Source organism: Bombus huntii, chromosome 7 (genome assembly GCF_024542735.1).
Source record: "Bombus huntii isolate Logan2020A chromosome 7, iyBomHunt1.1, whole genome shotgun sequence".
NCBI lineage: Eukaryota > Metazoa > Arthropoda > Insecta > Hymenoptera > Apidae > Bombus > Bombus huntii.
Genome location: NC_066244.1, coordinates 16658635 through 16675337, shown reverse-complemented (window position 1 = coordinate 16675337; position 16703 = coordinate 16658635). Strand labels below are relative to the sequence as shown.

Here is a 16703-nt window from a genome sequence, read left to right as displayed (position 1 = left end):
TTATTAAATTAGTATTAAAATACTGCCATCTCGAGTGACAGACATACGTTTATAAATATATGTTGCGCATAAACATATATTATTCATCTTTGTTTTCATTATGTGCAAAAATGGAACAAATTTTGTTAAATAAATACTCTTATTACAAGATATATTATAACTCATATCTTCATACGAAAAATTGCAAATGATATTGGTACACTGTCGTATTTTCCAATGAAGCATTTTTTTTCTTTTATCAAGTTCTATATTTTATCAAATTTTACAAAATTTATTAAATGATAAGAGATCTAATATAACTGGATCTAATTTTTTGGATCTATTTCTTAGCCGCTGTATTTTATTCTTCTTGTCATAGAAGTTGACAAACAAATTTTACTTCGAGAATTGAAAAAAGGGAAAAGCTTGGACGGATCTTGCATTCGCGATCATCGAACAGTCTGGAGCTTCAATCACGAACGACAGAAAGCTTGATCATCCTCGATTTCGGGACACATTGACATTGGAACTGGATTTTCAGCGGATCTCAAAGCTCCCTCGTAATGGGATCGACTCGTTTGTTTATCGGAGCAGGGATTGAAACGTGACGCGTATTATTGACAATGCCGTGTCACGTGCACGCACCCGTGACAGCCGTGGAACAACAATGCCAGCCGAAAACCTCGACAATCGATAATACTGCAAAAGCTCGTGGAGGTCAATTGTGTTCGATGCGAGAAGATTGATCGAGACCGATCGAGGCTCGATGACGACTCCACACGAAGCTTCGACGTGCCTGAATATTCATGAAATGCTTCGACATTCCATTGCGTTCTCCCTGCACGTTGTTTTGTACAGTTTGTTCTGATGAATGGATGCGCGTGCATTGCACCACGTTGCGTTCGTATAACTTTGCCCCGTGAATACGAGCCGTGGGCGTACTTATATTGTTTTGGCTTAATTATTTCCGACTCTCTTGTTCCCTTCGTTCAACCTTTCCTTACATATATTTTCGTTAAGATGTAGTCAATTTCTGAGAATTTTTTTTGTGCGATCATCGTTGACTGCGTAATGTCGTATTAATAATTATGATATCGACTACGCGTAATTCGAAAGAAATGAAAAATAGAGGACGATGTAGCAATTCTTGTTAGGTCTGGTTCATTTTTGATGACCTTTCTGCGCGATTATTATTGATTGTGAGATTATTAATATTGTGTCAAGGCCTGTGTGATTAATTATTGACAATTTGATGAAACTAATGATGAAAGAAATTATTGATGACGGAGAACGAAGATAAAGGAAAATGTAAAAATTTTAAACATTTTTTAGGTTTCTTTCGTGAACACCGATTGCATACTGAGTGATTATAGGTAAGGAAGATGGTAAATTTCTATACACACACAAATTCTGCACAATATAACGATACTGTATCGTGGTCGAAACTTTTTGGCAATAATTGTACACGAAAAGCAAAGATTTTTATATGGAAAATGTAAGAAATATGAAATTTCTACTTAAAATTGATAGATGAAGAAGAAACTAGCAAATATCTATAGAATTTAACATCAAGAACAATGTTAAAATGGACAGAAAAGGAAACAATAGGAAAGAAGAATGAAATACGAGGCCAAAAGAAGTCAGTTTATGAAACTCGGGATGATTTATAAAACTAACATGTTTCGAGGCGACTTTCACTTTGATCCGGATGAAATACGAGCCTTAATAATTGCACAAGAATTCCTTTGCAAATATTTCCATCCGATCACCGGGGAGGAAAATGATCTAGGGGCTTTTTGCTTTTCTACCATTACGCACCAGTTCACGAACGAGAAGTTTTTGCTCGTTTCCCTATCACCTAACACGTTTCTTTCTGAATTAAAGCCTACGCTTGACACGGTTATTACTTTTCACTTTAATAATCTGCCACTCTCCGCCGTGATTATTATACATATTTGGCACTCTTGGATTTCACTGGAAGCGTAAATTAAAGGCCTGCGCGCCGTTATTAAAATAAATAATTATTTTAGGATTCGTAGAGAATGCGCTCGAGTTTAATTACGAGGTAGCAATATCGAAAAGCAAAAATAAAAGCTACTTCGTATGAAATTTCTAATTACTTCAGTCAGTTCGAACGAGTAAATTAAAACGTAGTGATTAAAATTTTTTATAAAGCGATATGATTTAATACTAAAAATACGTGGGCGTTCAAATATTGGATAAACTAGGTCATCGAAATATCGTTACCCATAAAATTAATACGGTAAGTCAATCTACTGTATCGAAAATATTTCTGACATTTTCTGAATTATGGATGCACATCGGTGATTTTATCCTAACGTTATTTGAACCATGATGGTAAAGAATATTTAACGTGCTCGCTACTGATCCCATGTCTATTTCCTGCACGTTAATTACTACCGTATATCAGTAAAAAATGTTCACAAAATATCTTATATTAGAAAAATTATTACGAAATTTTTCACAGTTTTGCGATAGTTACATAATCTAAGAATACGTGTCGGATCCGTGTCGTACGAAATGAACACGTTAAGAGGATAAAAAATAATAGCTTATTTCAGAATAATAATCTATCTGGCGATCTAAAATCTATACGACGCTGAATTAGCTTCTTTCCAGGAAGTTAGCTTTAAATATATGATAATTTATGAGGGAACGGATGTGAATGATCTTCAAAGGATCTATATTACGATCTGTAGTTTTGCATAACCATAGAACACAATTAGCGCTTTAGAATTTACTAATTCCAATTGTTCTACGAACTGTTTCTGTGTATTAACATAACAGGCCGAATAGACGTTCGATTCGTTTCTTGTTCAGAAATGTAAACAAAACGTAAATGGAAAGTAAGTAAAAATTAAGAGAATTTTATTTTAATTTACCACTTAAGAAGACAGATATATCAATTCCTTTTATATAACGCAATTACCATCGAATCCTGATGCGAATCGTATAAATGAAAGAAATACGTACAACGCGATCTAGTCGAATAGGAATATCGAATTTGAAGACCGTAAAAGAATTAAGAAAATAAACTAAAACATTATACACGTAATAACGGATGATAACCAATTTAAACATTAGGAGTGTGAAGAAGAATTTAAAATTGGAAATTATAGGTGACTAAGCAGTTCACACAAAAGCTTGCCCAATTATTTACAACGACGTGGCTATTCACAAAAAGTTGAAACACGAGCGAAACACCGGACAGAGTAAAACCACGAGAATTCAACACAGCAGCGACACGATGGTGGCCCATCAACGTCTCGCATTGTGGCGAGATAAAGAATATGGTTAAAGTTAAATTAAAGGCTTCTCACCGGTCATCCTGGGTGACAGTAATGTCAGGCGGGGGCGCGGAAGGCGAGGCACCGTCTGGAGCATCCAGTTTGCCGGCTTTTTCCCTCGCTGTTCCCTTGTCTTTAAAACGGTCCAACGAAACGCTGGAGAATCACGCGATCGTACTGATCAGTTAAATAATTCTTCACACCAACGACATCGTCACGTTTATCCACTTGTTCTAACCCTCTACCCTTCTTATTTTTTGTCTCAATTACCAACAAACTCGAATAACCACCAGACTCTCACGATTCGTACAAATGACCCACGATTTTTGTATTCTACGTAGATCCGACTATTTGATATTTAAGATTCGAAATTTAATCCTCATAAACAAAATCCAACGGCAAGTCACTGGAATCCATACGCATAATTCTTCTCACTACCGTTGCTTACAATATTCTCTCCACTATTACTCGTTTTCAAGATCCTCGATCTTTCACGATGCTTTCAACCATTCCAACACCTCTTTCACCGTCTCCAATTTTCCGATACTTCCCGATAATCCTCTGCGTACTCTGGATTTTCGTTGAAAGCGTATCAACTTCGCGAAATTCCGTGCCACTTTACAGCGTCTGATCCCCAGACAACTTTATCCTGGAAAGACGATCCTCCGGCAGTTTACGTCAATCCAATCTGCCGTACAAATCGAATGTTCGATCCTCTTCAAGGTCCCTTTGGAATGTTAACTACGAAGACACGTTTCCTTTTGGCAAACGAACGATCCCTTCGTGTGACGCACCCTCGTCGATCAGCTACGGGCCGTTAGCTCGATTATTAGATTTATTATGGAATACCTTCGGCTCCCTCTGAGCAAAGTTCGACTCGCTTCTTAGGTGAAAGCGAACAGGTAATTATTCAAAGGCGATATAGGTAAGTTTGCCGTGTATATAGTGGATCGTGAGCTCTTGTAAACACGGACGAAGAGCAGGCAGAAGCCTTCTGTGAGACTCGTTCTCGTGTCGTGGATCGAAAAGCAATCATCGATGCCACACTCGAGGTTCGTAAGTAGGCAGAGCGGTCAGCGACAGACTTGGGTGCGCTGTGGCGAGAGGCTTGGGTGCCACGGACAGGCTCGGGTGCTCCCGTCTTGGCTCCGGTTTTCCTTTGCACACGGGTCACTGGTCCCCCAGGATTTCGGTATGCGTAGCTCGCGCTCCACTCCAAACGAGTTCCACGGCCAGCTCGCTTCAAGGAGTGATCTACGCGCCACTTTTTGGCGAGCGGTGAAATCCTCCTTAAGATCGATGTACGCGATTATTCGATTCTCGGTCGTTCCTATCCGATCGAATTGTTCAATGGCGATCCACAGTGCATTGGTAATTTCGATCTTTTTACCCAATACAACGAATCATTTGACTTTCTATAATTGGGTAGGAGAAGGAATGATTTTGCACTATAAGATGGACGTAGAGTTTGTTGTCAAGATCGATGGATTGATTTTCTACCGTCGAACGATCTTCTCTCGAATTAAGAACGGGCCGCGAATGACTTTTCCACCGTAAATTGTTTACGAGAATTGTTCGATAATTTGGATAATCGTCCTCGGTTTAGATTGTGCGATATCTTTCAATAGAAACGAGAAGAGAGAATCTATCGATATCCGTCTCTTTTCTTATTTTCCACGGTGCTGATGATTCATGGACCGGAGGGTGAGTCCTGCACGTAAAACCTTCTCGCCGATCGAATGTCTCTGGATCAAACGGAATTATGAACGACGCTCCACTATATCTTGTCGGGAACAATCATTTCTCAATAATCCAAAGATTCGAGGAATTCGAAGAATCTATCGATCACACACAATTCGGCAGAGTTCGAAGAATCTATCGATAGTCCACAAATTCTTTACGTTATCTTCCTTCTTTCTATACGACGTAGTCAACGATTTTCCACGATGTCCAAAGATTCAAGGAATCCAAGGAAATTTCCTCAAATCTGTCTTCGTAGACTAAAAGATCAATTCGACTCGGAAGAATACAGAGGAGAAGACTTGTCTGGTTCACGGGCAACAGTGCGTGATCTTTACGCAGACACGACGGCCTTTCGAGATCGACGACGATTCGCCCAGCGGGAGGGCAATTGCGTCAGTGCGACGAGGTGCGAGGAAGCCAGTGCATCCGACGTGCGTGTACAGAGGTCCAAGGGTACGCGCTCGCCGCTGTTGTTTTACTCACGCCTCTCGAATGCTGTGAAAAGAGGATCCGCCAGAAGAGCGAGAGAGAAGGCGGCGCGCACGTGCAGTGTCGGAAAGGCCACGCTCTTTTCTTTCTTATCCCGAAAATCGATCGTTAAGACACGTTGCATCGGATGACAGACACCGGTGAACACGCGTGCACTACTGACCATCGGACAGACGCTGTATAAACACACTCTTCTCGAGCTTGTACGCGACAATTTTGACGCGTACTTCGATTCCGTTAATTTTTTCGATTTACCTTCTTACTTTTTATCTCTTCTTATTCTTCTTCTTTTCTCGGACGTTCCGTATTTTCCTAATTCTTACAAAGTTTCGTATACGACAATTTATAACGACATACGCTACACGTGCAGTACATGGTACCTCTCGGCTCTGAATTTATTTTATCCGAATCCTTTTATCTTTTACTCTTCCCTATTTTTCCTTTTAAATATCGATTTCTAACGAACACGCGCTACACGTCCACGAGCGATAACGCAATTCCTCTCGATTCTCGATTAATTTTATCAAAATCCTTAACGTCGTTTATTTTTCTTCCTTTTATAGCGCTTTATACGTTGATTTTAATTTTCCATGTGCGGTTATTCAACACCTCGCGACTTTCCATTTACTTTACCAGAATCGTTCTGTTATTCTTTCTTTTTCATTTTCCCTCTCTTTTTTATATCGTTTCGTATACGGTTCCGTTTATGATTTTTAACCAACACACGCTACATGTCCATGTGTGGTAACGTAGTTCTTCTGGAAACGCGGATGGGAATCGCCGGGATTGGAATGCGATTCGCGGGTGCAGTCGGTATTAATCGCAACACTCGCCAGCCACCACGATATACTCGAGAAGACTGGAACTGGAGTCTCTCTCGGTAGGTGAGGCCCCCCTTCTTTCTCTCTTGTACGCTTTCAGTGTTGTACCCAGTGTCTCGTGGCCACCGGTGTGTCCCTCGTGAGCGTGCCACGCGAGCCGGCCTATAGAGGGGGTTCCCCGGCGTGAAAATCGATGGGGGTTCGTTTTCAGTTTTATTTGTCCCGTCCATGTTTCTTGTTATGGTAAAACGTGCAGGGATGGCGGATCTTCTAAAAAATCTAGTTATCGAGAGGTAACTGTGACTTCGATCGTATCGTGCGGAAGAAGGGTTGACTGGCGGATGATTTATGCGACGAGATTCAAACGAGAGGGAAATTTGAAACCGCGTAAAGAGATGGTTTCGATGTTTATCGAATATCAAGAACTAAGAATGAAATATTTAGCGACGAGATAATCGGAAGAACATTTCCTTTAGATTTCTCTTTGACAGAGATTCTTGTTAAGAATTAATTTATACGGTGAACTAGATGTTTCGACTGGAGAATGTTTAAGAGTGGATATTTTCTTTGTGAATCGGGAGGAAGTTCGCACGTTTCTGTGTTAAGATTTGTTTCTTCGTTGCTTCGGACGATTGTAATAACGAAAATTACTCGAAACAATCTTCGCTGCCGCAATTGTATCGTTAAAAGCAACCTAAAAATCGATAATTATACAGATACAAATTTCCGTTTGATTAAATGAATTCTTCTTTTCAAAATAATTTCCTTCTTAATACGAAATTCTCTTATATATTCAAAGATTAATGACATTTTCCATTGTGAATCAAACTTCTCGTAATCCCTTTGGAACGAAATAATGAAAATCTATCTACCAAGGGAGTCAAAAGTTTCGATGCTTGCTACAGCCCTGCGATCGAAGTGTCTCTCTCTCTCTCTCTCTATTTTACTCCGTCTTTCTCCACTGCACTCTACGTTACTCTCTATATTCCTCCTTGTCGCTCCAGAGAATCACTCTCTGTTCGCTAACTTCTATAGCTATCCTTCTCGCCTGCACGCATCTTCCTATATCGCTGTCCTTCGATACACTTAGACAGCGCTCAACTCGGCTTGGTTCGTAAATTCTCGGCACGATTACGAGATGGCAGAGCCGAATAGAGGAGGGAAGATTGTGTGGAGCGAGAGAACACGCTTATCGAGTGAGTCGAATAAAGACGGTAGCGCCATGAAAGAAACGGAGCGAGTGAGTAAGCGTACGAGAAAGAATGTGGAGTGAGTAAATGTACGCTAGGTGACGTTGGCGCGAGTGAGACGAATGACACGAGAGAAAGTGAGCAAGTGAATGGGCGCGAGAGGAGCGTACGAAAAATAAGGAAGAAGGAAGATACATGTATATTCGATGAGCAAGGAAGAAGAACGGAGATAGGAGAAAGAATCGGAGCAAAGAGTTAGAAGGGAAGGTAGCGTACTGGTAAAAGTACTTTAACGTGGAGAGAAAGGGGGCAGGGCAAAGTGAGACGGATGACATATGGAGGGGAAGACAGAATAGGAGTACATTAAAGAGTAACAAAAGAGGAACACGAGGCAGAAGGAAATAAAGAGAGGTAGCTGCAGAGAGGCGGCGAGAGTACAGAGAGACGGAATACTTAAAACGTAGCCACACCCGTGGTTAGTGGGCAAATTTTTCTGTTTACGTCCATGGGAGAGCAGAAACCGTGAAGCGCGAACTCGCAATCGCACGTGGGCTTCGCGTCGACGTTTTGTAAAAGTGTCTCGACGAGTAGACGGAATACGAAATCTAGCGCGAAAATGTTCGAGGTAGAATGAGTACGAAAGAGAATGTTTCCACTCGGGTATCGATGCCAGCGGTGAGAATTGGACAAGTTTGGTGTAAAAAGAAATGGTAAAAAATTGAGCACACTCTGATGATTCTTATATCGGAGTAAAACAAGAGAAATGGAGGATGATGAAATTCACGATGCAATAGATCTTGGGCATAGAGTCTCGGTTGAACGAGAATACCTAAATATATAATGTTCTTTGTTTTATAATAACATATTTATCATTATTATAATGTATCTCTCTATATGAAAACTGGTACAAAAATTAAAATTTATTTTTAAACGATACGATATTCTTTAACATTTTTATAAGCAATCCTTTTGTTCTCTTAACGTCAATTATTCGAAGAAAGTAAGCAAACCTAGATCCCCGAAGTGCATCCAAGGCAAACAAATAGAAGAGGCACGCGTTAAACTAACGCAGTGAAAATTTGCTTTTTCTTCTCACAGTGATTGAATTTCATTAAAAGTAGATTATCTAATACATTCGCCGCAATAATATGTCCCGACGTACCTACACCATGAAAGAACGAGGTTACACGATTAATGAGAATTTCCGTGGTTCGAGGGACACAAAGAGAGAAAACTGCGACCGTAACCCTGGTACAGAACGATTTATGAGCTTGCCTCGCGTATGTGTGATATACACTGTGATCGCGAAGTTGCAAAATCTGTCTCGTATTGCAACCCATATTTGCGTCCTACAAATATCTCGTATCAATCCTCTGTACCACCGTATGACTACAAGCTCATACATTCATTCGTCTATGTTTTTTAAATATCATTTTATATCTTCGTTATCGTGAAATCTACCATTGCTATGTTGTCACGCGATGCATTTATAATAATTATCAGTTGTTAGTTCTTCCATTAAAAGTGAAAAATAGTAATTAATTGCAGATAACTTCTCTGTGAAACAAGCAAATGAAAACTGGGTTGCAGAGGATTGAGGTTACTACTAGTTCTGCAATTTTTTTCATACATGCTGTGTATCATGCTGGATGAGATAATTACGTTATATAGTGGATTTTATAGCAAATAACATTACATAGATGTATACACGCGTGAGATACTTAGAGTTAGAAGATGTTCTACCAAATATTTACGAAATACGGATTAATATTGAAAATAACAGATTGCAATGTAATCGGTTACTCCATGTAATCTACATATTATATCATGCTTCCAATCTTCCTTTCGTAAAATTGGATAAAAATGAACAACTATCTAGTAATAATTATCAGTAAATAATCAGTGATATATCTTTCTTCGTATCCTACAACTTTTGTCATCTTCTTACACAGTTTCATAAAAAAAGGTTCAACCTAATGTAAGAAAGAAATTAATACGCATAAATTTAATCGGCGACAATATAAGTTCACAAAATTGAGTGCTATTAATTATACACTTGCTGTAATAGAATCAATAATTCAATAATAACCCAAACTCTAAATATCTAAAATTATCAGCACTAGCATAATACCTCTTACACTATGAATGTTTTCGAACGATTATTAATGTAAACGACATGAAAAATTCCATAAAAATCGTATATATTTTTCGTACACCCGGTACACGTACAAAGTCTCCATAGATATACGTGCCACGATCGATTTCTATCTCGGCAGCTTCTTCGCGTAAAACGAATTCGGTATGGCTATGATATTGAAAACAAGAGAAAACAGAAATAGGAAAGAAATAAACGTGACTGGAGGGATATCACGTGAAATACACACGTAGTGTCTTAGTCCAGTTGTTATACCTTATCATCGTACCATAAAACTATATCGTATTATTATAACGTTAGATTTATAACATTGTTAAATAATGATATTCTTTTTATAAATATAAAATTTAATCGATACTTAAATTTAGTACAGGAAAAAAAGATAGAAGGTTGTGCGAGATATTTCTAATAATTTTCTTAATAAATCTTGTTGATTTATCAATTGTAAAACAAATTGAATAGATCCAACAAGAATAAAGAAATTGGCACGAAAAATATCAAAGTATACGATCAATCGTGTATTACAATGGAAATCCCATCTAATTGCTATAAGCCAGACGATCGGTTGATGACTGGATCTACGAGGTGATTTTCAGGGGCGATTTATTATGGACGCGCGATGAAGTCCACGGATGAAATTACAAATGTTGAATTATGATTACAATAACAGAGATTTATGGTCGTCGTCGTCGGTGCGTTCCAAAACACAGTCACGTGAATTTATCGCGTACCGAGAGTTACGAGTGTTGCATTTGCAATGTAAATCTTATGTGAAATTAAGGCAAATCAACCGAGCCGGAAGCCGTTTAAATAAATCAAGCATAGTCGTTTGTTCGACACGAAATTCACTACTTTTCTATTTCGTTTTGCGTGTGATTATAAGGGATAAAATTGACGAGCAAATATCGAAGAATAATAAATAAAAGGGAAGATATTATTGTACGAGGTTCGAGATTGTGTACGAGAGACTGAAAAGCAAGTTAAAAATGATGACAATGTGGAGATTTTCTTACCTTGAACGAGGCAGGAACATCGAGCCATCGATGAACACAGAACCGGACAGTAGTATGTACCAGCTTGTGGCCAATTCGCCGGTACTGAAAATGGTTCGAATTATATTTTATTTTACTCACTTGCTACTATCAGAATTTATTTTAATCAAATGTAGATTTAAGTCGTACATAAGCATATCATTATAGTTTGGATTAAATTTAAGGTAGATTACTTGAATTTATTTTATATTCTATACTTTACACGATAAATACCGTTAACGATCTTTATTGCGTAGAATATAAGATATACAGTAAAATTAGATAATCCACCCTAAATACACTCTAAATCGCTAAAATTATTTGTCATTACATCTACCGTATGTCTTCATCTAAAGGAAATTTATTGTAAATCGCGAAGAAATAAAAGTTGAAAAAAACTGTATATGAATATATTTCAAAGTTGAAAATACACGTAAAATTTGAGTGTATTAAGTAATCGAGAAGTGAAAAAGTTTCTTTTTGCAATAACGAGACAATAATAATCATCAATTAGTCGTGAAATTCTCGTTTCTGTAAGTGACTGCACGTACCGGAAGTTCGCGACTCAGAAAGTATCAGGTAGCTAACTTTACAAATGCAAAAACTAGACTTGTTATTCGTAATCATAAAATACATCGTTATTCGTGGTAAATGCATTCCTCGCATTCATAAGTGTATGGATGAAGTGCATAAGTGAAGATGGATTATTATATATCGATAAAATGTTTATGTCACATAATAATAATTAATTTATCTAAACTACAAATTTATTCATAGAACTTGTTTTCGATAATTTTTTTATACAGAAATAAGTTAGATTTAAGCAAAACAAGAAACATATTACCATTTATAAATTGCGGAAATATCAAACGTACACTACCACCATCTTGACAGTCAAGTAAACAAATTTTCTTATGAAACATAAACCGTACAACTTCCCAAGATTATACGTATATTTATAGGAACAGCAGTTTACTGAACAAATATTTAATAAGTATTATTAATACCAGTGTTTTATATTTTTTAACTTTATCTTAATACAAATTCAAGATCTAAGTGAGACGCTCGGTCTACTTACTAGAAAATCTTGTTGCATTATATTCTTTTCCCTCAAAGGTAAAATATGTTTCCCTTTCACTAACCAACACGTCCAGGTCGTTCATTAAAACCGCGGGAAATGACTAAACGTCGCAATATCTAGTGACATCTCTGATCTGTTTCTACGGTACTCTAGTTTACTACCAGAGGTAAGAAAGAAACCCGTCGATAAAACAGTATCGAGCATGTATGTATAAAAAAGCTGTCGATAATGAAATTTTCTACTACATTTTTATCACGAGATATGTATACGTATTTCAGATAACGTAGAGAACTTTTCTACGACAAAAGTACAAAATAATTCCGCGAGATCAGTACGAGCGCCAATTCAAAATATTGTTATTACTATCACACGTAGGTATGTACTGAATTCGAAAATAGTCTCGATGTGAAACGTAACGACATACAGAATGAAATAGAACTTACTAATAGAGTACGTGATTCGCATGGTGTCGTTCGTATCGTACAATTTTGCAAAGCCCACGGAGAATGGAATCTCTGCACGGCCGTAACGCTTCCAGACCCAGCAGACCATAGTATATGATCTGCAGATCCTAAAATAGAAAAAATAGCAATATATAAAGTACAAGAAACAAATAGAATTGTGTTATATACGAAAGTATAAATAACAATTTTATTTAACAGATAATTACGATAAATTTTTATTAAACAAATTGATCCGATATAAAAAATATCAACATGTAAAACACTTATAAAACTGTAAAAAATTTGAGCAAAAATATGAGTTGTCCGATCTTTTTCCTTGACTGTTTTATTACGTGTAGCGAATTTTATGAAATAAAACATAAATACTACGTATCAAGGAAAAAAACATTAGATATACTTCGATCATAAAATACACTATACATAAAAAAACAATTCTAAAAAGGTTTATAAATCAATATTTCGAAACTTTTTACAATCTCAACCTTTTAAATGCTTATCACCGGAAAACCTCTGAACGGATTGAAATATCATATTTATTCGAACAATGTTTGCAGTACAAACTCGAAGCATTTCACATTCAGAAACTGTGAAAGAGCTTCTTCCAAGCTGAATTACCGTGTTTATAAAGTTCTCGCGCAAGCGTACTTGTCAGAAGTGTAGCATTTGAATTTACAGGTCGTGATCAACCTATCGGTGGTAGGAGCGAAGCAATTTACAAACTCGAACGAGGCGCGCGCCAACGCAATTGCCTCTAATGCGACCCTAATGTGCCCTGTTATCGTATACTATGATCTCTATGCTATCGTTATCCAAATTGATCATCCGAACAGTGCTTATTAACCGCGTTGACACGACGGAGCAAATTCAATAAAGTGATCTTTTTTCCTCAACGTTCTTCTCTTCCTTTTTCTCCTTTTTTTTATACTAAATATCAATTAAATATATTTATTTGTTTTAATCTTTATATGCTTTTGTAGATAATTATTTACACTGGCAACGTCCAGATCAAAATTATTTAATATACATAGATTGATTATATATATTTGTCTTTTTTAAATCATCTTTGTTTATGAATGTGCAACGTAGATATTTTTACTCAAAGTAGATTTACTGACATTAAAAAAGAATTGGAAAAATGTAAATTGTTTATAATTTTTTGCGCTCCAACTTTAAAAGAAAAAACAGTGCATTTTATCATTATTGCTCTTTATTTATTTTATTATTATTTTATTATTATTATTATTATTTTTATTTATTATTATTATTTATTATTATTATTTTATATTGCTCTTTACTATTATTTTATATCATTGCTCTGATAGAAAATATAAATTTTACAAAACGCTTGGAAAAACTTGTACTGTGCATTCAACCATTTTGAAGGTAAACTAATTCACTCTGTAGCTTCGTGTACAAGGTGCCATATGCAACTGGAATTAATTTTATGCAACGGAGCGTTTGAAAGACCAGTAGCATGATTTTCTTTATGGAAACCTGTACTTTTAGTTTTTTATCCCATGCTTAAATTAGTGAAATTCTACGTAGGATATATTTGGATTAATTAAACAACTATATTTTTCTATAGACATTGGAACGTATTAAGACATTTACGCATCTTTATCATATAAAACATTTTGGAATTTCCTAAGCATTATCACGAGACACGACTGCCATCGTTATATTAATCAAAATTGAAAACAATTCTAAAATGTACATAGAAATTACAACAAATTTATTGCAAACATAATTTAGTAAGAAGTTAGTATACAGAATGAATAATCATCTTAAATTGTACAACAAGCGTTAGTATAGTTTCACTAAATACTCAGGTTTGTTAATATGATTCTTAATATTTTATAATTTCTATATGTATTTTCAGACTTGTACAAAACTTTATGCATGTAATCATGATAATCCAGTCTCATAACAGTGCTAATGAAATTTCAAACTATTTCGTGTAACACGCATAATATAATCATAAAAGATATCCACAAGCGTTCGAACGCTTTCGCGAGCCTGCGCCAATATTCACTCTATAACGTATTTCGTTTCGTATGTTTCCATCTTTCCTTACATTTCCTCCAAATCTAACCGTTTAGAATATGGCAATGCAAGCGTGTCGCAGTTTGTCTCAATTGCACGAGGTACAGTGTGCGACGACAAATTCCATCAAAAGTCCAGATTTCAGGCGATTTTCTATTCGCGTAATACGTTTCCCACGAGTTGCATTCAACGGGGCGTAATTAAAGTCGGTCGAAAAGTTAATATAGTTGAATGTACTTCCGGTGAGGGCGTAATAGCCGAGCGTATTGTGGGGTCCGTGTATTGTTCTCGGAAACAGACGACAAAAACGAAAAATAAATTACAACTGGCTTATATTTCGTGTCCTTGAAATTATCAGAAAAGTAACATTCGCAAAATGTAATGATCGAGTACAAAAAGAATCCTCTTGTTCGATAATTGAACATAGAAGGAGACGAAGCGTGGATCGACGATGCAAGGGATCGAAAAGGAGCAAGGATTCAATTTCCACGCTTGATTTGCTGATGAGACGAGCAGAGGAGACTGGTCGATCGACTTTCCATAAGCAAGAGCCGAGAAACTTTCATCGATGTGACTTTCAAATTCGAACAACGAAGGTGAATTAGCGAATTGGCTTCTTTTATACATATTTAACCAAAAGGAAAATATTTATTCTATAAATAGTACGTGTATGCATATCTTTTAGCAAAGACGATATACGTGTCTTCACGTTTTTCAAACAATTTTTATGATACCCTTCTAAATGTATATGCTAGTATAGGACGAATTTATTACTCGAACCAATAATATTAATAAATCGACGAACAACGAGTCGTAGATCATAGATTTCTCTGTTATAATTTTACAATTTTACATTGAATAAGACAATTGGATAATACATAATTCGTAAAACGTGAAACATATTCTAATTGTAATCGTAATTTGTTTGACGATATATAACGTACCATGTACTGCAAAATAATATTCATATAGAAATTCCAATTGCTTCGGTAAAAAAAAAAAGAAAAGAAAAAATGCTACGAATTTTTCAAACAACCCTATAATTTTGTACGTTTTACGCGTGTATAATTTTACTAACAATATTCCGTAGTTGATTTGTGGAAGAGGGCGGTGGTCGTTACGATAATTAGAGCCGCAACGCGCGACGTGTATTATAACGTGCATCGACTTTCGCGATAATCGATGTTACGTGATTAAGGCCGCGCGGCGTCTTATCAGGGCCGAGAAGGTTGCATCCTCTTCTACGAACGCAATTTAACGAACGAGCAATTTAGACAACTTCTCAGATCGTTAGTTTCAGATCACCCCCTTGGTGAACTGGGAATATTCCAAGGTTCTCCTTCTAACCTTTAGACAATCTTCCGTGTATTTCGATCGTAATGCGATTATTCGTTGTTTACGATATATCATGAATGAAAGTTCTGCAAGAATTCTGACATACTGATATTTAATAAATTTAGAAAGAATTTTTCGATATTAATTCATATTGCTATAGGGTTTCATAACAATTGTTTGACACGAGTATGTAACAGAGTTCAGTAAGAATTTTCTTTCTGATATTAGTGTTGAGTTTAGTAAGAATTCCGTGACATTATCGTTGAAGTTAACTCTTAACTCGACTTCGAGAGCAGAATTTTGAATTTTCATTTGATTGTTACAGCGTAGCGAAGAATCTTACAATTTCCAGCATTTGAGTTAAACATATAAAGAATTAGTGATATAACATTAAAATAAATAGCCTGCGTAATATATTTTTCCACGTATATACTATATATAAATAATTATAATTAAAATTACACGATGATAATAAAACAGGTAGAATCATATTCATATAAAAGAAAACTTAAAAGGAGTTTGGTAATTTCAATTTTTAATAAATAAAATTGTCATGTACCGAATGAGATAGGGATCTCTACGGAAATCTATAGCTCACTTTTAATATCTCACATCTATAGCTCACTTTTAATATCACATATTAATATAGGGATTAATAAAAATTCTATGGTATTAATATACAGTTTAATTAAAGTATGTAATATAAACTATGATTTAATGCAGAGTTTAATTCTGCGATGCTGATAATACGGCAGTGCTTATCATGTTTATCCTGTTTACTGTATATACTTTAAATAGAGAGCTTAATTAATTACTGTGAACAAAGCTCTCACGTTTTTGTAATTTTTTTACAATTTTACTCTTGGGCAATAAACCGTCTATTTCTCTCGTATAACTTTATTGTACGATGTTACAATCAATACAAACACTCGTGGGATTTTACGCTGAATGTTGTTACGTCACTTCTGTTGCTCAACTTGGATAGGATACACAGCCGAAGCGTTTAACTATGGCAGCGTAATTGGATGGAGTTCGTGCTAATTGTATCGCAAACGCGTATGCGA

At 36.2% G+C, this 16703-nt stretch overlaps 1 protein-coding gene across 3 annotated transcripts in view; it reads right to left on the bottom strand.

Annotated features, from left to right (window-relative positions):
• LOC126867835 (rap guanine nucleotide exchange factor 2-like) overlaps window positions 1-16703 on the bottom strand; it is a 249371-nt gene that overhangs the window by 172939 nt on the left and 59729 nt on the right. For 2 of the 3 annotated variants that reach the window (XM_050622811.1, XM_050622812.1), the window contains exons 3-4: window positions 12241-12368; window positions 10699-10782 (exon numbers count right to left, since the gene is read on the bottom strand). In XM_050622811.1, coding sequence (XP_050478768.1) covers window positions 10699-10782; window positions 12241-12368 — 212 coding nt within the window. Of the gene's footprint in view, window positions 1-3320; window positions 6386-10698; window positions 10783-12240; window positions 12369-16703 lie in introns of those variants that run through there. The other variant, XM_050622817.1, reaches the window with a different exon arrangement.